At 31.3% G+C, this 26,797-nt stretch overlaps 1 protein-coding gene and 1 long non-coding RNA gene across 2 annotated transcripts; one reads left to right on the top strand and one right to left on the bottom strand.

The window, feature by feature from the left end:
• Positions 1-100: 100 nt before the first annotated feature.
• LOC125825094 (uncharacterized) lies at positions 101-6,550 on the bottom strand. Its single transcript, XM_049504436.1, has 5 exons — positions 6,229-6,550; positions 1,260-1,412; positions 1,030-1,135; positions 815-929; positions 101-383 (listed from the first exon to the last, which is right to left on the bottom strand). Exons 1-5 carry the CDS (start codon positions 6,524-6,526, stop codon positions 345-347), a joined length of 711 nt encoding a protein of 236 aa, XP_049360393.1. The 5' UTR covers positions 6,527-6,550; the 3' UTR covers positions 101-344.
• On the top strand, positions 4,343-4,765 carry LOC125825096 (uncharacterized). Its single transcript, XR_007442834.1, has 3 exons — positions 4,343-4,403; positions 4,485-4,589; positions 4,705-4,765. It is a non-coding gene; the product is annotated as an uncharacterized LOC125825096 (long non-coding RNA).
• Positions 6,551-26,797: the final 20,247 nt, after the last annotated feature.

Genomic DNA, 26,797 nt, shown 5'->3' with positions numbered 1-26,797 from the left:
TTAACCAAATGATGATACATCTGTCAAATATTATCCGGAGGACAACCAATTAAAGATTTTGACTAGATGAGGGGGCTCTATTAATGCTTCTATATATATATATATATATATATATATATATGTTGATTAGTATGCCAGACAAAGGACAATCATATAAATAATATCAATTCAGCTGCGTAAATACATGAATGGCTGTATTTCACAAAAATAGACGAAGAACGAAAGTAGCAGCTCTGGCGAATCTAAAACATCATACCAATTTCACAGCTTCAAAACCCAATATCGTACAGTTAGGAACTATGGCCACAAACACTTGTGAAGAATCCCAGACATCAGTAAACAAACTAGTCAGCATTCACCGAAGTAATATCTTTGTTCACAATCTGCAAAGGGATAGTTCAAGGTTAATTGGTATTTGGAGTCGACCAAATGGAAAGTTTGTCAAATTGCAACAAGCATCAAGTATTAATGTAAATTAGACACACTTTCTATTTGTAGGATTGGTTGCTAGAGTTATCACCCAGCTTCCCAAATAGGGAGAAACAAATCATATATTTTATTGATGCACAGATTGTGGTATGTTGGAAATCTAGTGGATACATTTCTTGCAACAAATAAATGATATCCACACAAATCTACTCCAGGGACCATAGGGACGCAGCAAAAGCTTATTACTACAGTGATTCAATTGACAGTTCAGTTCATAATCCAGGTGAATGCAACTCTCTTCAGCTAGAAGTACCCTTGCAGCAGACTAAAATAGGAGATAATTGTATACTAAAACCATAAGATGCAACAAAAGTCTGAATGATACCTTTGATATATGCTCTTTCATTCCATCATTAATTGGCCCATCTAGTGACCTCTCAGCAAGTTCATAAAACGTTGCATTACCTTCTGGACCATTAACTTTCTCTTTGTGCAAGTATCTGTGGATGTGCAAGTATCTGTGGATGTGCAAAAATCAGAACACCAGAAAGCAGAACTATATGACATGGACATGGAATCCTCTGGTTTGTCGGTTCTAACCTTTGTTGAACAATTGCTTCCAATGCTAGTTTGAGGTTTCCATGAACAGGATGACTTTCATCAGTTTCAGACAATCCCAGTCGTCTCAATTGATACCAAAGATTTTCTTCAACACATTGATAGCAGCAAATGTAAGCTTCATTCCTCTCATTAGATATTAGGAAGTAAAAGACATGGAATAAATAGGAATTGAAAAATATGTTCAAGCAAAAACGAAATTGCAAATATACCTTCATTAATTTTGCCTCCAGCAAGACGAACAATGCTAGTAACGACAAAAGTAAGAGCAGTGACGTGTGATTTATTTTCATCCTCAACAAATGCCTTGTATACATCTGCCGGTAGCTGACTTCTGAGAATATATGACTTTGCATCAGCTGTCACTGTCCATCATGAAAAAGTCCATGTTGAAAATACACAATTCAACAACAAAATACACAGCCTATGGATCCGAATAGATTAACAACACAAACAGTTTGCAGCTTAAAATGAAGAATTCCATTTTGCAAGCCTCAATCATGAATACTACTAACTAATACCTATCTTATACAATATACATCACAGTTCCAACTTTAGTTTGTTTTTGAAGATTACTTATTACAAGTAGCAAATATCCACACTTTGTACTATGTATCTAGGGATAATCAGATGGAAAATCCAAGTGTCGCTCATAAAAACCTCATCCCCCACCCCCCAACATTCGCAGATTGATTTCCCTGTTTCATTCAAACACACAGATGCATTTCCACAGCCTCTCAAGGAGAGAATTGAAAGCTCTCTGCAGGAAGAACCAGTCTTATCAAAGGAAAAAAGTGCAAAAAGCTCTAAGGTCCGTGGAGGCTTTAAGCCCAAAGCACAAATAAAGTGTGGGCTTTAATTAAAAAAGGCACAAAGGGAGAAAAGAATATAAATATATATTTTTAGTCCAAGACTAATAATTATAAACATGAATGACAAATATATGACCAAAGAAATTGAAAAAAATTTATGATAAAGTGAAATATCTATTATTTAGTGTCACTTCTTAATAAGAGGCTCATTGGAAAAGAAACGTTTGCCTTAGACCCTTGATGACAACATTGAAGCGCACCTAAAGCGAGGTGAAGCGCTCAACATGCTTTGAGCCTTGCTTCAGGGCTTAAGTGCACTTACAGCGCGCCTTTGATAAACTGAGAAGAACAAAATCTTAGCTAGCATCACCAATGTCACCAAGGCCGATTCTCTTCAATCTCTTGAGTTTGGTGATGGGATTAAAGAGGTCTTGAAAACATGTGAATCTGATATAGCAAACCCGTCCATGGAGTCTCCTGGGAGTCAGAAGCAACAAGTGTACCTCAGACTGGTTCCCAAACTATACAACATAACATGACTTGGAAACTTTGGAGACCTTGACAAGGAATCGCTGCAGAACAAGAGGAGCATTGGTCAGAGACTTTGATGAAGGCCCAAATGATATGCATGAGACTCCTGCATTACCAACTACCAGAAGGAGGGGTGTAATAACTTCACTTCGCACTTAGCTGGAAACAGAAATGAAGGAGTGTGAACCAAAAGAGAAAACCGGGGTGGATTGAAGAAGAAAAGAAAGATGTTCCAAAGACACCAGCAACTGTTCTCACTAGCCAAAGAAAGGAAGTGATGGCAAAGAGTTCAGTTAGGAAAGTCTATAGCACTCATCAATCAGTGAGGTTAGCTGGAAACCTATGCAGGTATCAAGCACACAAGAGAATGAAGAGTCAGGAACCATCACGTTTGATGTGCTTTTTGAAGAAACTTATGAAAGTTTAGAGGTGGACTCTGAGCAGTATTCTGTTCACAAGACTGAAGAATTAGACAAAAATGGTTTTGATTTAAAATCATCTGAGAGTTTGAACATCAAGAATGAATCAGATACTGTATCAGGTCAACAACATGAAGTAGACATGGAAGATGGTTTTCAGCAAGACAGTGGCAGTGCCCTGGTAGTTGTTGCTTTAGATACATAGCAGAAGAGGGCTCAAAGGAAGTAGCACTTGGTCACAATAACAACAGATCTGAAGAGGAAACGATGGAAGTATCTGAAATCAATCATGCTGAGGCTAAAAAGGAAAAAGATTTTCAGAACAAAAACCGAAACTTGGGTGATGATATGACGAGGAATTCAGATGGTAATGTGACCAAGAAGCCGCATGAACAGGATGAGCCCCATTGTGGTGATACATCTGATTTTGTGGCAGAAAATGGAGATGAAGAAGATAATTTTAATCAGATGTTTGAATGTCAAGTGGATGAGGCTGCAGAATGTAACTCTGACGTTGCAAGAAAACAAGAGTTGATGGAAGAACCTGTGAGTGCCAATCCAGAAACAAACATAGATATCCATGAAGAGGTGCAGTGTCTGAAAGATATTGCCAAAACTAACGTGGAAGACACTGGAGAAGAAGAACCCATGGAAGAATATGAAGTTTATCATTCTGCATTGTGTCAACAATGCAGCTCATGGTCTGGAAGTTGCTGGAGAAAATCCCATGGAAGAATATGAGGTTGATCATACTGAGGCTAATGTGGATGCACCAGCTGCTGCTATGGAAGTTATTGGACAAGAAGAATCCATTGAAGAATCTGAAGTTGATTATGCTGAGGCCACTATGGAGAGTGAAGCTCATAGTCTCCAGCCCTTGTTTCTCTCATACCTGATGCTTCCCAGGATAGTGAGTGTGAGATTAAGGTGGGTGGAAGTCACCAGTATTTTCATGTTTCAGACACTAATATAGAAGTTGTTGGAGAAAACAATCAGTAATTGATCATGATGAGGCTAATGTGGATGGTGTTGCTCATGCTCTTCGTCCCTTGGTGTATCTCATACCTAATGCTGCCCCATACATATTCTTCACTGGGGAACTGAATACTATGCAAAATCCTTCAGCCTTGGCAAGAAGAAGCCAGAATGTATCACTTAGACAAGCTGCCTGACACCAGTGAAAAAGTCTTCAAGCAAGACACCACTTAACAATCCATCAGCAGTGACAAACATAAGGCAGATATATGTTCACTGTGCCAGTTAGGCCAGGAGGATTTTAGAATTGCAGATATGTCTAGGAGCATGCACATATGATGACTAGGATATGCTTGCAGTGTATTATCATGCTCTGTTTTCCCACTCTTTATTAAAAAAAAATGCTAGACTTTGTAGTTCCATAAGCACAGTATTATTTTCTAGCCATGTTTACTTTTTATCTTTTGTTTTCTTTTTTCTTTTATGAATTGTGCTTTTGGTACTCACTTAACTTCATCATCGCGATCAAAACAAGTTTGTTTTCTGGTATACTCACGTTGGGGTTCGCACACAAACATCGTACGAGGACAATATAAAGAAAATTGTTGATTTTAGTACTGTTAAGTCAATTTATTTATGGTCTTTGGCTTTACGTGAATTTGACAGCCTTTTTAATCTACTATGTGTTCATCATCCAGAGGTTGAAGGTTTTTGGGTTTGCTACTGCCACTTGGCTCGTCCATCAGCATTGCTCAGCCCAACTTATTTGCATCTTTTCAAGGAGGGTATTCGTCCTTTATGGAAGGTTAGTTTTGGTGCTCATGCTAACTATTGTTTTTCTGTGTCTTCAATTTTGTTAAAGTCCTTAACTATGTATATCTCTTACTGAGTTAATTTACTGATTATATTTGTCTGTGAAGGATGCTGTTAACTCCCATGGTGGGAAGTGGATAATTCGTTTTAAAAAGGCTGTCTCAGGACATTATTGGGAGGACCTGGTAAGCTAGCTGCCCTGTGATTGTTGTTTCTGTCAACTTAGCTGGACTTTTATGGCTACAAAATACTAAGTGCAGAAATAAATTTTTCACTCAATCCTATGGGTAGCCATGACGAAATTTAGATCGTAAGCTTCAGACAATATAAAACATGAATACCTAAACAGAGAGGAAATTTCTAATTCCGTTTTATGCAAGGAATGCTGAGATACCCCTTAGCAAACAATCTCACATAGGTTTCCATAAGTAAGCACTAGAAGCTGACAAAAGAGGATAGTCTAGTGAAAAGGACTCTCTATAACCACGACAGGGGCCTCATCAAGGGGGGAGTTGGAAAAGATGCTGGTTATCCAAGTGGGGTTTAAGGAGCAGGGTCTACCATATAAAGAAAAGAGAATAAGAAGAAAGAGCACTAGAAGCTGCTTTTACATCAGTATATAATCTGTCTCCTAAAGAGTGTGCTGTTGCATTGATGTTACTCCTCAATTTTTTGTCAATAGCTGGATTTTTCATGCTGCCTTAGATTCCCAGTATCTAACCAAAAAGTTGAGTTAGTTTGAAGTATTCTCATCTTGGAGTATATGCACTGCTGGCAATGGCAATAAACTATCTTTGAAAGATTTACGCTTGAGGAAACTTTTAAAAATGTTTACAAAAGATCTTAGTGGAAACGGTGTTGCTAAAATCAAGGTAGCAATCTCAAGATCAGCCTTGCAGACCTTCTTGGTTTGCTACTTCTAAGAAACATGTCTAAATTTTTGATGATTTGTATTTATTGAGTTTTTCAAAAACTTGTATGAAAACTAAAATTACTCGAAAAGATATCATTAACTTAGTGCAACCCATCCTCCTTTACCTGGCTAATGTTTTGCAAGTCAAGAAGAGGCTCTACTTTTTTCTTCTTGAAGTCTGAATGCCCTCCTAAGTCCTATGACATCCAGTAGAAGCTCAGGACTGCATCAAATCTTCTCTATCTACTCCAAAACTAAAAATAGAAAAGAAAAATATGGGAGAAAAATTTTGTACTGCAGGTTGTATCCATTTTTTTTATGACTGTGGTGTCTGGGCCAGTGACTAATTTTACGGGATACCCCACCAGTAACAGTGGTCTAAATAACTCTATCCATCAAGGCTAGGACATATAGGAAGAATCACCTAGTGTTTTTTTTTGTTTCTGCTAGGATTTGAACCTAAGAACTCAGGCCTCTCAATCACTTCATGGACCACTAGGCCACAACGTTGGGTGCTACTGCGGACTATACTTGAGGAAGGCCTTTTCCCTAAATATCTGGGGAGGCGAATAAACAACAAGCTCTTTCTAATCCGCCAAAAAGATAACACGAAACGGCCCATGCTACATAGAGTACACATTATTGGGAGTTTTAATCCAACTAAAATTTTGAAATAAAAGAACGTTCAATAAAATAAGAAGAATAGTTTAAAGAAAACCTTGCTGAGATGAACGAGGGTTTTGAGGAGCAGAAGAGCGAGAGCGTTGAAGTTCCCTCATTTCAAAGCCAAAAAGGGAGGAAAGTTTCAATTTTGCCTCAGTTATAACAAAAGCAGGGAGATTTCTTTGACGATAATTCTTGCCAGTGATCAACTGGGTTAGCTCCTCCCTCTTTATTGGGCAGCCTGAACTCTGTTCACTCTTGAATAATACATACCGAATCACCTCTGCTACAAGCTTGTCTTTCTCCTCAACAGAAATACCAAATTGAGAAAAATCTTCCCCAGAACTAGACATACTGTAATGAAAAATTAGCAATAATTTCAGTTAATTCGATATTCTGAAATTGGGTTTTGGGGCAAATACTAAATTCATACCTTTTTACCTCCTTTTCAACAATTTTTCGATAGCTCTGCTTGTGTTTTCTATGTCAAAAGAGAATAAAAGAACAGAATGAATTGTGAGGGTTTTATAGTTGGCGGGTTGAGATTCGGGAATTGTTTTCCCGCTATAAAATGTTGGATTCTAGGGCATGACCTGATACGGTATATATATCCAATATCATATTGATTGAAATCAAAATTTTCTATATCGCACTAGGGATATTATGATATTTGGCACGCATTTTAAATTAATCTGATATTCAATATGATATTGGTATTTATAATAAATATAATACTGAAATATCGTATATCGTACCAAAGTTTTATAATAATACAAAAAAAACTCAATATATATTATATTTTATACTCCTACTACGTAAATCACCCGCGCTTCATGTGGTGGTAAACTACATCAATAAGCTTATTCATGATCATTCATTCGATTTTGTTTTCAAGTGAGTACATTGAATTGTCAAGAATATTTTATCCAACTACGAATTAAATAGTGTTTTAATTCTACAATAAAAAAGATTTAATTTTAAGTCTTAATACATTTTATTATTGATCGTTCGTTTTACTCTAACTTTTTCATCACTTTAGATATGAATCCTCAGATAATAGATCTATTCAAAGAAAATGACATATTTTTTATTTATCATTCTCTATATTTATCTTTTCAAAAATTAATATAAACATTTTATCCATCAATTTCAAGTGTTTTTTCTTATACAAGGTCTTTGCATACATAATACAAATGTTATGTATCTTATTGAATCTATATATCTATATAAAGCTAGATGTGAATAAGATGATGTGGCATATTTCTTTGGCCAGCATTCCTATTTGTCTTTCTTTTCTTTTTTTTGCAAAATTTTAAATATTTTTTGCATTTAATTTAGAAAAATAGATGCACTACACTTTCTCTCTCCCCATTATTACTCCACTATTAATGTCTTCCTAATAACCTTCCATTTACCTTTATTGTCATCCGGTTTTTTTTTCAAAAATAATTGTTTTTTTGTCTTCTCCTATTTATTTGATTCAAAATATTCACAAAAATATTTAATTAAATATTCACAAACATAAATCTATGTCTATATCTAATATATATTAAAGTTAGATATAGACAAAGTGATGTGTCACATTTTTATGATAAAAAAAAAACTCATTTATCTTTTTTCTCATTTTAGTGAATTTTCTTCTTTTTAAAAAAAAAATAATGTGCTATATTAAAAAGTCCAAAACACATACCTTATATCTTTAATTCTCACATTTCTAAATCATATCACATTTTTGTGATTCTTCTTTTTTTTTTTTAATTCGTGTGCTATATTAAAAACTCCAAAATACACATCTTAGATTATACATTCCCATAATTCTATATCACATATATTCATACTAATTAAACATCATAATTTCAAATCAACTACAAAAAATTTTCCTTTCTTCTCATATTCCATAAATTGACATAAAATTTAAGGAAAAAGGTCTGAAATATATCTGAATTTTGACCGAAATTGTTGTAACGATACCGAACTTTGGAAAGGACCTTTTACCCCCTGTACTATTTAATAGTATATTTTAATGGTATATATGTGCTCACGTGGACATCATAAATATTGCATCATTATAAATAGTAGTGTGTCCACGTGAGCACATATATAGCTTTAAAATACACTATTAAAATAGTGCAGGGGGTAAAAGGTCCTTTCCAAAATTCGGTATCGTTACAGCCATTTCGGTCAAAGTTCAGATATATTTTGAACCATTTTCACTACGAATCATACATGCTCGACCAGGATTGTTTCAATTATACATCCAACTACGATCAGGATCCATCTACACAAACAATAATGATAATTTTAATTCCAACAACTAAATAACATTTGAACTTATTTAAACAACTTTCTAAGCCTAACTAGTTTTGACTTATTTATTTTAACTTATTTAAACAACTTAACAACTTTTTAACTTTAACTAGTTTAGTTTAGACTTAATTCCAACAACTAAATCCACCAACTAAACCACATTATTTATTTAAACTTATTTAAACAACTTAACAACTTTAACTAGTTTAGTTTTGACTTAATTCCAACAACTAAATCCATCAACTAAACCACATTATTTATTTGAACTTATTTAAACAACTTAACAACTTGAACTAGTTTAGTTTTGACTTAATTCCAACAACTAAATTCACCAACTAAACCACATTATTTATTTTAACTTATTTAAACAACTTAACCACTTTAACTAGTTTAGTTTAGACTTAATTCCAACAACTAAATCCACCAACTAAACCACATTATTTATTTGAACTTATTTAAACAACTTAACAACTTGAACTAGTGTAGTTTTGACTTAATTCCAACAACTAAATTCACCAACTAAACCACATTATTTAATTTAACTTATTTAAACAACTTTTTAACTTTAACTAGTTTAGTTTTGACTTAATCCCAACAACTAAATCCACCAACTAAACCACATTATTTATTTTAACTTATTTAAACAACTTAACAACTTTAACTGGTTTAGTTTAGATTTAATTCCAACAACTAAATCCACCAACTAAACCACATTATTTATTTGAACTTATTTAAACAACTTGACAACTTAACTAGTTTAGTTTTGACTTAATTCCAACAACTAAATTCACCAACTAAACCACATTATTTATTTTAACTTATTTAAACAACTTAATAACTTTTTAACTTTTTAACTTTTTAACTTTTTAACTCTAACTAGTTTAGTTTAGACTTAATTCCAACAACTAAATCCACCAACTAAACCACATTATTTATTTGAACTTATTAAAACAACTTAACAAGTTTTTCAATTAAACTAGTTTAGTTTTGACTTAATTCCAACAACTAAATCCATCAACAAATATATTATTTCTAAATTTAAAGCTAAGTGTCAACACTAGATGGACACAAATCGATCTTGCAAGAAAATCAATTTTGTCATCAATAGGATCAACTAGTGTTGGTACTTATGCTTAACAAACACATTATTCCAAAATTAAAGCTAAGTGTCAACACTAGATGGACACAAATCGATCTTGCAAGAAAATCAATTTTGTCATCAATAGGATCAACTAGTGTTGGTACTTATGCAAAACAAACACTCGATGGACACAAACAAGTTATGACAAAATTAAAGCTAAGTATCAATACTAGATTGACACAAACACTTATAGAAAACAATTGTACTTGAACTTTAGAAATTTAGAAGCACCAAACTTTATCTCCTACTTGATGAAAGAAGCAATATAGTCTTGTAACAACTTTTTTAGATGTTGAGCTTCCTCAGTTGCCTAGCACGAAAAGAAATAAATGTTAATCAGAAAGTTTTGTTAACTCAAACTTAATACTCACAAAATAATAATACCTTGAAAGCAAGTTGCATTTGTGGTTGGGGTGGTTTTGTTGGGGAAATGTCCTTTTCTGTTCTTGGTTATGTGAAGCAAAGAGTGGACAATACAAACAGAGGAAACTTGTAGAGAAGTCATGTTACATTATGTATTTTTGATTTATAGGTATATGATTATGTTTTTCATGAATGAAGCTTGTAGTAAAATTGTCCTTTCCCCACATGCTTTGAGATGGAGTTTTTTTGTTTGGGTCTTTTTCCGACTGCTTTTTGCATAAATAAATCTAAATATTAGTATGAATATTGTTAAATAATTAGATTTTAGAGTCGAGTTATCCTCATATTATTATGTTTTATTTTTCAGAAAAAGTGTAGCCATACTTTGTGTTAAAATAAGTTAGTATCCCTTTCAAACTCCATTTTTTTCTGAATGGAGTCTTACTCAAGTTGTACAAACAGTGGTCAGAACAGTCATACTCAAGTTGTTCTTGAAGACTTTACGAACATATCCCTTTCAAACTCCATTTTTTTCCGTTTCTAGATTCGCACTATACTAGTAATTAATCAATACTCATAAAAAAATCAACAACAATTTGCCCAATGAACAAGCATTTCATATAGTTGAAGAGAAAAGTGAGTGGGTTGGTATTACTGAGAAAATAAACAGAACAAACCTTATGGAGGCGGCGCCGATTGGGATGGAGGAGGCACCGGTCGGGATGGAGGCGGCGCCGATCAGGATGGAGGCGGCGCCGATCAGGATGGAAGCGCGAACTGAGAACCTCCTCCTACTGCTGCGACCACCCTCGATCTGCTGATGCGACTTGCTGCTGAGGCAGCGTCGATCGGGCTTGGTGGTGTGGCGTGGTGCAAGGATGGGTGGGGATGGGCGTCGATGGGGGTGGGTCGGGGTGAGAGAGGACTGAGTACCTAAAGGGAATATCACAACATGATGTTTAAACAATATCTATTTTATTATATGCTTATAACTTTAAAAAAATATAACTATTTGTATCAGAGCCTATCAAGATAATTAAACTTAATCAAAATGATTAAACATATATGGTATTTAGATGACCAAACCTTAGTAACCATACTAAAGGTAATAAAGTTAAATAAAGACCTAAAAGAAAAAATTCTATAAATAATCATAGATGAAAAATATAGAGAAGAATTTTCAATGGAATTCATACTATTTGGTTATTCAGAATATGAAATGGATTATCTAGATACATCTGATTATTATATATCATATTAAAAGAAAAATGAGTTTAAAGGAAGCTATAGATTTATTAAATGACCTAGTGGAAAGTCATAAGCAAATAAGCCTAAGGCTAAAGTTAATAGAGATAGAAATTATATCTCTTAGAGAAAATATTCCTGGAAGGATAACAAACTTAATATACAAAACATAAAAATTTGACAAAAAAGTAAGTCAAAAATACATAAATGAACTCTTAGCTGAAAAATTTGCAAACAAAAGTTCATATAAAAAAGGAAGCCTTGATGAGAAACTCATTTAGGATTTTCTAAAAAACCAAAAAATTAAAGAAATAGAACAGTCTAAAAAAGAGACTTTAGAAGAAAAAACTGAAGATGAACAAATTGAAACAGGTGAAAACTCTGAACAAAGAAATGAATGAACTAGATAAACTAGTTTATGCGTTAGAAGACCTTGATTTTTCAGATCAAAAACTAAAAGTTCTAATGAACAAAGGAGATACAGGAGGACCCCAAGGAAAATTTGAAATTGGGGATGAATCAAACTCTATAAAAGAAGAAATCTTGCAACAAGCAGATATGGAAAAACAGTTTACACCTAAAGCAAAAAAGAATAGGACTTCATGAGTCAATACCATAATAATAATAAATCAAAATACATGCCTAATAGACTCCCAACAGGAGATGTAGAAACAACCCAATTCTTAGATCTAAATTGTAAAAGAGAACCAGAATTAGATCTAGATATATGGGCTCAGAACATATTTCTCTTCTTCCTACTAGGAAAAGGAGTAAGTTATTCTGACGAAGAAAAATATATCATTATGATAAACACTTTCACTGGAAAAGTAAGCAACTTGTATACATGATTTTCAGATGATGCAAAGGGAATCATCAAAAACAATACCATTGAAGGATTTAAAAAATCCATTCAAGAGGGAATAAGAAACCTTGTGCAATTCATAGGGAATGAATTTGTAGGTGGCGAAGGAACCACCACCTAAAATAGAGAAAAAGTAAGGATAATCGCAAAAGAGCAATTAGAAAAATTACAAATTCGTAAAATGAGTCATACTCAAGAATACACTTGTGAATTCGAAGAATATTATTACAAAATATTTGATAGTAGCAAGGAAATGCTACCATATCTTGAAAAATATTTTCAAAAATTACCAGGCTTTTAGACTAAATATTTTAGAGAAGAATATGAAAAAGAAAACAAATAAGGTGATACCCTTGGGCAAAGGATATCTTTTCTAAATAATAGACTTGGACAATTATGTATGGCACATAACATACAAAGGAAGGCCAAAAGAATTAACACCCAATTATATTGTGTACATAGAAATGCAGCAACCCAATGGGGATGCAAGGACATGTCTTATAAGAAAAGAAGAAAGCTCAAGAAAAGCTTAATCAAAAGGAAAAATATTTTCAAACAAAACTATATACCTAAAAGAAGGTATTATAGAAAGAAAAATAACTTCAAAAGAACAACATAAAAATGTAAATGCTACAACTGTGGCGAAGAAGGTCATAAAAGTTATGAATGTAACAAGAAAAGAGTAAAAATATCAAGAATTGATAGACTAGAAATTGATTCAGATTTAGAATCTGTAACATCAATAAAAAGTGAGGACTTCTATGAAGAACTCTATGAGGAATACTCAACAAGCTCAGAAGAATCTGAATAAATGAATAAAGAAATAAAAAAGAAAAAGACAATTCAATTCAAATTTTGGAAGCTAAAGAAGATCAGAGGGGATACGCCCTAAAAGCAACTTTCGATGGAGAGTTATTTAAGAAAATCCAAGGATTACGATTACATCTAAAAACTGAAGATAATATATTTAACAGAATGCAAAGAATGTTTACAAGAAATAAAATTTCCTATCATGAATATCAAGAAGTAGAAAAGGTAATAGAAATTACTCAAACAACAGGAAGACATAAATTAAACTTGTTAACTAAACCAATGATATAACAGATTCTTAGGAAAATCCTTGAAGGGAAAAAAAGAAAATGAATTATGTCCATTTAGGAGGAATTCAAATCTTAGTCAAATCGACTTTTAAAGAAGGGATTTGAAATAGGAGCATTTACATCTAGTAAAAAGAAGAGCATTCATATGTCTATTATTTAGAAAAGATATCCTTTGCCCAAGAGTATCACCTTCTTTGTTTTCTTTTTCATATTCTTCTCTAAAATATTTAGCCCAAAAGCTTGATAATTTTGAAAATATTTTTCAAGATATGGTAGCATTTCCTTGCTACTATAAAAAATTTTGTAATAATATTCTTCGAATTCACAAGTGTATTCTTGAATATGACTCATTTTACAAATTTGTAATTTTTCTAATTGCTCTATTGCGATTATCCTTACTTTTTCTCTATTTTGGGTGGTGGTTCCTTCGCCACCTACAAATTCATTCCGTATGAATTGCACAAGGTTTCTTATTCCCTCTTGAAGAGATTTTTTAAATCCTTCAATGGTATTGTTTTTGACGACTCCCTTTGCATCATCTAACAATCCTGTATACCAGTTGCTTACTTTTCCAGTGAAAGTGTTTATCATAATGATATATTTTTCTTCGTCAGAATAACTTACTCCTTTTCCTAGTAAGAAGAAGAGAAATACATTCTGAGCCATATATCTAGATCTAATTCTGGTTCTCTTTTACAATTTAGATCTAAGAATTGGGTTGTTCCTACATCTCCTGTTGGGAGTCTGTTAGGCATGTATTTTGATTTATTATTATTATTATGGTATTGACTCATGAAGTCTTTATTCTTTTTTGCCTTAGGTGCAAACTGTTTTTCCATATCTGCTTGTTGCAAGATTTCTTCTTTTATAAAGTTTGATCCATCCCCGATTTCAAATTTTCCTTGGGGTCCTCCTGTATCTCCTTTGTTCATTAGAACTTTTAGTTTTTGATCTGAAAAATCAAGGTCTTCTAACGCATAAACTAGTTTATCTAGTTCATTCATTTCTTTGTTCAGAGTTTTCACCTGTTTCAATTTGTTCATCTTCAGTTTTTTCTTCTAAAGTCTCTTTTTTAGACTGTTCTATTTCTTTAATTTTTTGGTTTTTTAGAAAATCCTGAATGAGTTTCTCATCAAGGCTTCCTTTTTTATATGAACTTTTGTTTGCAAATTTTTCAGCTAAGAGTTCATTTATGTATTTTTGACTTACTTTTTTGTCAAATTTTTATGTTTTTTATATTAAGTTTGTTATCCTTCTAGGAATATTTTCTCTAAGAGATATAATTTCTATCTCTATTAACTTTAGCCTTAGGCTTATTTGCTTATGACTTTCCACTAGGTCATTTAATAAATCTATAGCTTCCTTTAAACTCATTTTTCTTTTAATCTGATAGATAATAATTAGATGTATCTAGATAATCCATTTCATATTCTGAATAACCAACTAGTATGAATTCCATTGAAGTTTTTTCTCTATATTTTTCATCTATGATTATTTGTAGAATTTTTTCTTTTAGGTCTCTATTTAACTTTATTACCTTTAGTATGGTTACTAAGTTTGGTTATCTAAATACCATATAGGTTTAATCATTTTGATTAAGTTTAATTATCTTGATTGGCTTTGATACCAATAGTTATTTGATGTCAATGACAGGGTATGCGGAATTTGAATGCAAGATTATGATTATGCAGTGATATATGCTATGTTGTATTACGAACATTTCTTTTTAATATGCTTTTTGCATGTTTGTATTCAAAATACTCTTGTATTCTAAAATTGACGTAGGCTATGTTGTATAAAGAACATTTCTTTTTAATATGCTTTTTGCATGTTTGTATTCAAAATACTCTTGTATTCTAAGCATTTTCATTTCATGTATAACTACTATGAACTTTGTAGATCTTAAACTAGTATGCAAATATGCTTTTTTCATTTATGAAATTGCCTTATCAATTTGATGTAAGACTAATTTAATAAATTTAATTTTATTGATCAAGTTAATTTTATAATATATAAATATATATATAATTTAATTTAACTATACATCAACAGAAGTTTAATTTAATAAATTTAATTTTATCAATCAAGTTAATTTTATAAATTTAAATTATATACCTCCTAATTATATAAATTTAAGTTTATCGATCAACAAATTAAAGTTTATCAATATCAAATTTAATATATAAATCTCCTTGAATTGATCATCGGTATTTCTTTAATTGATAATGTATTTCATATCTGAACCATTAATATATGACTTGATTTGTTAAACTACTCGAGGAGTATATAATTAATCAACGTATTTCATACTCCGATGAATTATCCTTTACATGTCATTATTGCCTACGATATGATCACTACACTTGACATTCATTCAAGATCGAACGTATATAATAATATTACCTCGCATTTCATACTAGAATAAATTATATGTTAGCTCTTCACCTCTACATCATGACATGATATATTAAGTTCATGATTTGACGACGGACTGATAGAATTTGTACATTACTCTAGAAATATAAGTATAATTATCTCTTAATTCTTATCAACGTAGTTTCATACTCTAAATATGAATTATAGATATTTTTTGTTTATACCACGAATTGTAACTTTTTATTTATAAAAGTATACAAAATTGTTACACTTTTTTAAACAATTAATTGTAGGTGTAAAATGAAAATTTAGTATTATGCTAGCAAAATTATGATTTATAGGAATATTTTAAACAAACCAACCTCCGGATGTCGCTTTTATTAAAAGTAATTAGATGAAATAAAAATACCGACCTCATGAGGTCGGTATTTTATATTAATTTATTTTTTAACTTATATAAAACCGTCATTCGGAGGACGATTTATTTAAAGTTAATTGAAAATATTTATTTATTAATTTTCTGGAAGCCGCTATATAAATATTTTAATGAAAATTAATTTAATTACATAATATTTAATTTACCAACTTCCAAATCAGTATTATAATATTTTTTATTTTTTATTTTACACAAAAATGTCCTCCGAAAGACAATTTAAATAAAATTAAATCAAAATATTTCTCAATTTTATTTTTTATATTTAATTGAGAAAAAATAAAAATATTGTTATTTATTTATTTTATTTAATACCGATATCAAGAGGTCGGTTTTTATTGTAATTCATTTTTTTCGGGAAAAATTCCGACCTACAGAGGTCGGTATTTGGTTTTCCCGCTTTATTTTGCATGAAAACCGACTACTTGTAGTCGGTTTTCATATCAACGTAGTTTCATACTCTAAATATGGATTATTGATGTTTTTGGTTTATTCCGCGTATTCTAACTTTTTATTTATAAAAGTATACAAAATTGTTACTTTTTTAAACAATTAATTGTAGGTGTAAAATGAAAATTTACTATTATGCTAGCAAAATTATGATTAATAGGAACATTTTAAACAAACCAACCTCCGGATGTTGCTCTTATTAAAAGTATTTGGATGAAATAAAAATACCGACCTCATGAGGTCGGTATTTTATATTAATTTATTTTTTAATTTATATAAAACCATCATCCGGAAGACGATTTATTTAAAGTTAATTAAAATTATTAATTTATTAATTTTATGAAAGTCACTGTATAAATATTTTAATGAAAATTAATTTAATTACTTCTGTATTATAATATTTTTTGTTTTTTATTTTACACAAAACCGTCCTCCGGAAGACGATTTAAATAAAATTAAATCAAAATATTTCTCAATTTTGTTTTTTTATATTTAATTGAGAAAAAATAAAATATTGTAATTTATTTATTTTATTTAATACTGACATCAAGAGGTCGTTTTTATTGAAATTCATTTTTTCCGGGAAAAATTCTGACCTCCAGAGGTCGGAATTTTGTTTTTTCTGCTTTATTTTGCATAAAAAGTTTTCTAAAGTTTTTTTTTTTTTTTAATTCTTTTTAACAATACCGACCTCCGGAGGTCGGAAATTACTGACCTCCATTTGAGGTCGATAATTTTTAGGTCGGTATTCACTGTTTTTTTAGTAGTGGATGTTTTTCAAGTCACACAAAGCTATACTACACTATTCGAGTGAAACCCGAAGGTTGAAGATGAATTTTAGTAATAGTTAAAGATATACTTTACAAAGGAAAAAATTGTCTACTTTTGTAAGAGAGAAAAAATCTGAAACCTCAATCATATATAGTTAATTGGTAACCTGATCTCTTGTTTCCCAAATAATAAACGAAAAGGAAAGAAAAAGCTATAAAATATACATGAAAATAGACAACTAAGACTTTCCAAATCTAAAAAAGAATAAGAATTGAATTCCTACCACAACTACACTGTAGTAATCTGGAGTCGTGCACAAATAACACTAAAGTAACCAACACTGTTGCAATATTTTTCTACCCTCTACCCCTCCCCTCCTAAGATAGCTCCTAAACTAATTTGGTCGTCGGCAAGTCTCTTTATGTGTCCAACATCCTACATTAACTTTGGTCATTTCTTACTTAATCCTCTTATCTTTTTCATTGGATGTCCTTAAAGAGAGAGATGTCATTTTATTCTATGTTCCGTCTATGCCTTCGATCGAATTTAAGCATTTCTAATCTTATATAACTGCACACCCTTATTTATATGTATTTTATGACTTTCATCTAGCAAACATATTAAGCTAAGAGGCTCAATATTCACTCACATGCATGTAAGATTATCGGACTAACAATTGTACTATAAAACTTACCTTTAAATTTTATAGATATCTTCCTATTACACAATTTTACATAACCTACCTCCTATTAAGTCATCAACTGCTGAAATTCACATGTTACATCTTCAGCTATTTGCATCAATATGCCTAGACATTCAAATTGTTTGTATTTATCTTGGCACAAAAAATTCTGTCTAATACCACTTCAACTTCATTCTTCTTAAGGGGCTAAACTTGAAGTTTGTCTGCTCCAAACAAATAATGTAGTCAGACAGGAATTTTAGGACTTACTGTGTAAGTACCAGAATATGACGGAATTCACATAGAAAGTGAATGAGCATCGTTTTAGGTAAGTTGATAGAAATGTTCTACGAAGTATATGTTGTTTTGTGAAAAACATTTAGCTTCAACTCGACTCAACAAAAGACTTATCCCATGTTGCAAGTTAAACATTCAACAATTAGCATAAGAAAGAACAATATAGAAAAGGATCAATATATATATAAAGTAATGTCGCAACCTTGGCTAAATTCGATATTTCTATGTATAGGTCAACCACCATTCATCAAATAATTATGGATCATGAATATATAGCTGACCAACAATTTGTAAAATCGGCTCAATTGCAATGCCCTTATGTAGGTTAATTAACTGAAACTCTTGCTACATGTTTAACATGCAACATGACGATGATACTAACACTGAAATTAATAAATCGCTACTCCTTTAGCTTTTGCAATTAACAAAAGAATTATCAACTGAAACTAATGAGAGAATATCTCATCTCACAGAAATTCATACGAACTGTACTACCCAATTCATAATCTTAAGAAATTAAATAATTAAAAGATACTTGTGATGACATTTTCGTGTAACTCTCATATCATCCATTCCAAGCTAAATATGTGAGAAAAACATGTGCATCTTTACAAAGTTTCACCAACACAGTATGTATAAATTGGTCCCAAATTTGATTCCGCATCTGGGATAGGTAGCCTAATTAATTAGACTCTTCATCACATCAACTTCTCAGAAAATTATAGAATTTATAAGTAAGCATGTACGTTAATGGGAAATCGAAAAATAATGACAAAGCATTCATTACCTACACCATAAAAGTTGAAAGTGATATCCATCTAATAACTTTTCCTTCTTTTTCGTAGTACAATCTCATCGATCTCTTCTTCCTTTGCCTTGTACTTTTAAACATATAAGAAAATTACATCAACATGCATGTGGAGAAATCAGTAAGAAACAACTCAAAAAGAAAATTAAAAGGGTTGATAGATAATGAAATGCAGTAACTATACATAAATATTGCAGAAAAAATCACCAACTAAAAAGTTGATGAATTTGAGATTAAAAAAAAACAAAAATCATATGGATGGAAGCAGAATCATTTTACAGAACAGCCAAAATTGTGAACAATTATATGTATAGATCGGATACCTTCTGTGAGAGTAAGTAGTGAAATTGTGAACATTAATGCTCTTATCTTGTGATTTACTAACAAACTGCTCAATCATAATAAATGTGTAATTGATCCTCATTGAACCCATGAAATTGTGAAATCAAAATTGGGCTTCAGATACAACAACAGAGAAGAAAGTAGAAGAGTATAAAATCAGGAAAAAAATGACACGATATTAAACACGTGTTAGCAACTGAAGTAGGACAACAAAAAAAACTTTTTATAATTCATCAATTTACCATACAACGTGTGGTACTTTAAGTACAACCCTTTTGTTGCTAATTCACCGTACAACATGTGTTACTTTAAGTACAACATTTTGTTGTTGTGTTAGTCCTTCTAACTGCCATTTCTAAATAATGGTAATAATATAATTTTCTTGTGACAGAAATGGAGGAGATTGTTGTGCTAAATTTTTTCAAGGAAATCAAGAAAGGTGTATTTGTAATCTCTCTTTTTTTTCTTTTCATAATTTATTGTGAATTTAACCTTTTAAAGACTTTATTTATTTTATTAAGATATTTCAAAGTGAACCAAGAATTTGAAACACTTGTAAGAATTATGAGGTATTCAATTTCATTTCTCAAAATGAGGCAAAATGAGGCCTATATGATGGACATGCACTATTTGAAATTCAAATATTTCTTTGATATGATATGTTGAATAAAATAATAATGTGACACTTCTCTTTTATCACGATTATCATTATTTATTATTTCAATCAAATTTTTATTTATTTTTAAATATATAAAAATCTGCAAAATATAATAATATAATAATATAAAATATTTTATTTATTTCTCCTCAATGTTACTACAATCTATTACTTTTCCTCTTTCTTCATCAATACTATAATTTTACTTTTCCTTAAATTCTTAACGTGACACCTTCTATTTTTTATAGTTTTCTAAAATAAAAGAATTTATTTATCTATCCTCCTTATAAAACACCATAATTTATTATTATACCTTTTATTTTTACAATTTTCCAAAAATAAGATATCATATCTATCTCTCTTCCTTATTACCATAAACTATTCTTATTCCTATTAATTTTTCTATCATTCAATCTCATTTAATTTGTTGCCATAAAAATTTGTAGAAAACTGAAAGTGTTTTTTATTTTATCATTAATATTATTAATTAATTTTCCTGAGAACCTTCTTTTACCTTCTCTGGTATTTTTTTATTTATTAAAAAATAAAACACTTATCAAATTTTGATAAATCTCAATCACATTTATTTTTTATTAATTGAATTTACTAATTAAGCATTATAATTTCAAATTGGTTATAACCATTTTTACTTTTTCTTCCTCTCTCTCTATATATATAATTTTCTTGTGATAGGAATGGAGGAGATTGTTGTGCTAAATTTTTTCAAGGAAGCCAATGAAGGTGTATTTGTAGTCTCTCTTATTCTTTCTTTCCATAATTTATTGTGAATTTAACCTTTTGAAGACTTCACATATTTTATTAAGATATTCCAAAGTAAACCAAGAATTTGAAACACTTGTAAGAATTATGAGGTATTCAATTTCATTTCTCAAAATAAGGCAAAATTAGGCCTATATGATGGACATTCACTATTTGAAATTCAAATAATTCTTTGATATGTTATGTTGAATAAAATAATAATGTGACACTTCAATTTTCCAAAAATAAGATATCATATGTATCTCTCCTCCTCATTACCATAAACTATTCTTCTTCCCGTTAATTTTTCTATCATTCAATCTCATTTAATTTGTTGCCATAAAAATTTGTAGAAAACTGAAAGTGTTTTTTATTTTATCATTAATATTATTAATTAATTTTCCTGAGAACCTTCTTTTACCTTCTCTGGTATTTTTTTATTTATTAAAAAAAAAACACTTGTCAAATTTTGATAGATCTCAATAGCATTTATTTTTTATTAATTGAATTTACTAATTAAGCATTATAATTTCAATTTGGTTACAACCATTTTTATCTTTTCTTCCTTTATATATATAAGCACGGGCCCAACATAAACATAATTAGTCTATTATTCTCAATATAGGCAAAGCATTGTTGGAAACTATTCACTTATATAAGTGACCAATTGCAAGTATTAACTAATTCAAGTTATGTGTTTGTTAAAATAAAAGATGTGATCTGAAAAATTAGAAAACAAAGTTTATTCATTCAAGCATCTACAAACTATACACCATACCAAACCATCAATAAAGAAAAAGACATGAAATGTTAACTCAAATTAAACAACTTCAAAAGAAAGAAAGAAAAGAAGAATAATCAAGGAGGTGAAAGAACATTAAAATTTTACAGTCTATCATTCAATTCTAGTGGTGTCACAACTTTAACATGGACCATCAACTCTTCAACTTTTTGTACTGTCGTTCCTGCAAATTATTGGAAAAAGTGTATCAACAATTGATGCTAAAGATCATATACTTTGTTTTGTATTTTATTTTACCTAGTAAAAAAGTCAGTAATTGATGTACCTAATTTATTGTACTTAAGACATTGTAGCTTCTAAATCTAATAAAACAACAATGAACACTTTTCAATAAATAAATGAAAGATGATGGTAACCCGAGGGATGGAGTAAATGAATCATGTGAAGTAAGAAAATTGAAGTCAAAGTGAATGTGTCAATTACGTGCCCATTATATAAGATATTTGCCAATTCTAACCAAAAAGAAATTGTTAGAGAGTAAATTGGTAAAACTTAATAGAAAATGACCTTTTATTTTGTCTATCTTGCCCTTTTATGTGCTCCTTCATGTTGCTTCCCCTTTCCATTTTGTCGTCCCTCTCATCTCACTTCCTGTTTTGTTGTCCTCTCTTCCCAATACCATTTTTATCCAGCTTGATCTGGAAAACAGGTAACTGACATAGTGTACTTAATTTTGGAACAAAATCACTTGGAGAACAGTAAAGTAGGTAATAAACATGAACAATACTTAAGACTCTGAAGTCTTAGTGATAGTTAAGTTGTAGAATGAGGAAGAGATTATACAAATCAATAGAGTTCAAACAACAACATATCTTATCAGATCTTATCACTACCTCGTGGGGGTAGAGATACTCTTTCCGAAAGATCAAATCACTGGTCCCGATAGTTATTGTTGAGTAGGTAATCTGAACTGCAGCTTTAAGAAATCAAGACTAAGATAAAATCAAAATGAACTAACCACATACATCCAGGTTAACCAACACTCATTCTAATACATAAATCTCTCCAGAAGGGCAGATAGGGATTAAATGAAATTAAGAAAATGAAATACGATGCTACATTTCTCAAGAGTTAAAAAGAGGGACAACCAATTTGAGTAGTAGATTCATATTGATGGTGATCTACTATACAACTAAATATTGCAACAACTCAAAATCTCAAGGAAAACAAATCAAGACATTCTTGCAAATTAAAGGCACTAATAAAACTGTGGCAGAAATTCTCGTGACTGTGTGGTTCTCTATGGAAAATCACTTCCACATGCTTGGTCTTAGCAATACGCCATGTGCACAAGGAAAAATATATTATAACCACGCGTTTCTTGTTACCCATAAACATGACTTATGAGAAAATCAATTATTAAGAGAATTCGAAGAACAACAGGATAAGAAACTACCCTTTCATTTACTTTCTCAAACACTTAATAATGCTTCCGTTTTTTTTCAACATTCTTGCAGAGTTAATTGTGGAGATCAGCAAATTCACCCATTTGACCATTATCACTTGTAGACACACTAAACTGATAAAGAGTTTTATATGAGGGGTGTATAAATGAAAACCCCTTCTTTTCATATCTATTTGAACTGATTAAACATGTCGCACAACAAATAGGATCAACGTTTTCAGTAATCAAAGGAAAGAAAAAAATCTACATCAAAGGCATGTTATATGAAGTATGTGAAATAAGGATTATATAAACGAAGCAGAAACAAAGATTGATTAGCTTACCATTCAAAGTAATTGTAGACAAACAAAGAAGAAGTGAATATTTGATCACCGCTTACCGTTCAACTCAACTGTAGACAAACGAAGAAGAAGTGATTGACCCTTAATTAGGAATCAATTGATTTTTTTACGATATCTTGATAAATTTTTTAATTTATATAACTCATTTCTATATAAACAACCAAGATGCTTAGAACATACATAACATATTCAATGTGTCTTACTTCTATAAGAATCATAAATAAAATATAAAGGAAAGTTTCAAACTCTACCTAATTAGTTCATATGATCAGCAAAATTCAGAAAAACTTGAAAAAAGAAACAAATTTGTACTCTCTTGCAGAAATAAGTTTGTCTTTTGGAAAGAGCCTCTCTATCTCCCTGAAGTAGGGGTAAGGGTCTACATACACTCTACCTCCTCAAAACTCACTTATGAGATTACACTAGATATGTTGATGTTGTTGTTGTTGAAATAAGCATAAAAGAATGGACTCACACTAACATAGCTAAGGCAAAAGATAACTCAAACTTTGTTTTTCAAGAATCTTAAACCTCGATTCACAGCCTCGGGGGGACAAAGTTATCTGATGCCTATGCTCGTGAGAGGTATCAAGTACCCATAAAATTAGTCGAGGTCCATGCAAGCTAGCTCAAACACCACAATTATCAAAACAAAAAAAAAATCTTAAACTTGGATAATCCTTTGTAGAATTTCTACATAATAAGCCTAAATCATTACCAGAATCTAGTAAAACTTCCGTAAAGATCAAATTCTTACGTTCATCTGCAACTAAAAATCCTGAAAATGAAGAATCAGATTACTCACATTGACAAAAATGGGGTAAAAATAACTTGAGCTTTGCTATTCAAAACATCAACAACAACTTCTTTATTCCCAGAAAGTCTTTTAATTTCCTTTAGATTCCTAGTACTATTTAAAAAAAAAGAAATTACTAAACAACCTTAGTGAAAATTCCAAATTAGCCATTGCATCCAACTCCCATCCCATCCCTGGACTATCCTACACCGGCTACCCCTAAATCCTCACCCATCCATCCCATTGAGTTTTGCTAGATTACAACCCCCCCCCCCCCCCTCCCCCATCCAATCCCTTGACTATCCTATACAAAATGGAAAATCTCTTCTCCAAGGAGTTAGGAGACAATAATCGACATAACTATGTCATCTTATATAGGGACAAAATGAATACAATCTCACCCTATGGTCTTCCAATCTATAGTAGACAAACAATAAGTAAAGAGATATTGTGTAAATCCACCAACTATTCATTATTTTTGAAGTAATACAGTGAGTGCATCACATGTTAAAGAAATAAAATTAAGTTTATTACTTTTATTCATGAACATGTACAACTCTTGAGATGAACTTTAATTTGCCAGTAAACTATAAAATAGAGGTAATCTGTAAAGGCTTAAGCCTATTGGATTAGATTATGTTCTCCGTGGGGGCGGTTTTTCTTCAACTCCAAAACTGTATACGTCACTTCTGGTGGTCATATGATTTACATATGAGAGGCGACAATCAGAAGCTGAGAAAAGAAATTATCTCAGGTTACATGACAGAACAAACCAAGTAGTGTTACACTCCCAATTTCTTTCAGGACACATAGTATTGATATTTGCGAGTATGAAAGACTGAAGGATTAAACAGAGGAGATAACTCTTAAGAGAGACCTCATCAAGAACTTAAGAAAATTTGTGTGATAATTTAACAAATTCAGCGAGGCTAATTGATGAAGGAAGTCTATTCACACTATATTCATTTTAGTGCACTTATTGACTTAATGTTTCCCAAGTTCGAATGTGAGGCCTCTATTTGAGGATGTGATAAAACAACATTTACCATTAGAACTAATTGAGCAGTGTGTGTTATCCCTCTGTATTTACATGAATCACCTATGACTGTCGTGTTATGCAAGTTCGATTATGCTTTAAGGTGGAGGAATTTTTTGCAGTAGTCTTTTATTAAAACATCATTTACACTACCTAAATGAATGGTCAACATGTAGGTTTTCGACGCAGAAACAAAAAATCTACCTAATAAAGAGACAGATAAATCAAACAAGCCACAGGTCGATAATTAGAGTGTCCTAAAGAGTTACATTTACAAAAGTTGAGGAGACTGGACATGCTGTCAAATTAATTCAACATTGATGCTGCATTGAAAGTGAAGAGTCCATGTAATGTGGATACAATTCATCAAGTACACACAAAACAGTCAGCAACTAATTTCAGTGATGTCCAACAAAATTCATATAACATAGCCACCAAGTTGACCATAAAATCCATCAAAACACATTAATGAGGAATTCATCTTACTTCATTTTTGAATTCCTCCGACTTTAAGTATCTAAGCCACATTTTTACTGAATTTTCTCTTCAAGTGCAGTAAAGTAGCTTAAAGAACAGAAAACAAAGTTACAACTGACAACTATATCGAGAAAGAGGCTACTATGGACTGTCAATTTTTACATGTGAATCAAAAAATAAAACATTAAGCTCGCATAACAACGGGTAATATACCAAATTCATATTAAATTTCAGGTCGAACAACATCATTTATCATGCCAAAACAGTCTAGTTGTGCAGCTTTTAAGCAATTTGGATACACTTATATCTAAAAATTGGCTAAACTATTGATAAATGTACTATCTAATGCTGGAAATATGACATAGTACAGTGAAAATTGATCAATTTACTACCATCGCTGCATTTTGATACTCTTTGAACAGAGAAACAGATGGAAATGGACCAACCAAGTTATTCCTAATGACACCATCTCTATCTTTTAACTACTTTTGTACTTGGCTTCCGCTTGACGCTCAGCTCAGGTAAAGCACAAGAACAATTAGGAGTAAATTGAAATTGTATATTACCAGTGGTCATATACTCGGGAGCAGCACAATAGAAGGTACCCATTTTACTGTTGATTGACTCAACTTTGCATTGTAATTCTGTCAATTCATGTATGGACAGATCATAAGAGGACAACATAAATATTGTTAAAACTTGTAGAAGACTAAATTTTAAAGTAGTTTTACATACAGCAACAAGCAAAATGTTAGATGATTTGAAATTCTGATATATAATTTTAGCTTCTGGGTTGTGGAGATATGTCAGTCCTTTAGCTGCCTCGAGAGTAACCTTCATTCGGAGATTCTATGATAGTGGTTGGAAATAAGCACTCCTCTATTCAAGATGTACCAAAGGTTAATTCAATGACATTACATGGATGATATTACTAGACGTCCTCAAATTAGATGTGGATTCAAGATCTCAAGTTTATGGATTTCTATAATGAACTAAGTTCATAGTAAAATAAATTTCTTATATATGGTTTAGAAAAAGCAATTGGGTCCCCATGAATCTACATAACATATTGTGGATCCGTTCTTGCATCAAATATGCAGTTATGGTTTCACACAAACTATACTTACTTCTAAATAGATGATTTTCCAAACTTCCTCTCGGCATGAATTCGCA

The sequence above is a fragment of the Solanum verrucosum genome, unplaced genomic scaffold (assembly GCF_900185275.1).
Source record: "Solanum verrucosum unplaced genomic scaffold, falcon-dt-bn FXZP01000206.1, whole genome shotgun sequence".
Classification (NCBI taxonomy): domain Eukaryota; kingdom Viridiplantae; phylum Streptophyta; class Magnoliopsida; order Solanales; family Solanaceae; genus Solanum; species Solanum verrucosum.
The sequence above is the reverse complement of the archived record's forward strand: the minus strand, read 5'-3'. Positions and strand labels throughout refer to the sequence as shown.

Coding starts and splice junctions, on each gene's coding strand:
- LOC125825094 (XM_049504436.1), bottom strand. CDS start 6,526: ATGTCTAGTTCTGGGGAAGATTTTTCTCAATTTGGTATTTCTGTTGAG. Junction 1,136..1,259: donor TGGAGGCAAAATTAATGAAG/GTATATTTGCAA, acceptor AATGTGTTGAAG/AAAATCTTTGGTATCAATTG. Junction 384..814: donor TGAAAGAGCATATATCAAAG/GTATCATTCAGA, acceptor ATCCCTTTGCAG/ATTGTGAACAAAGATATTAC.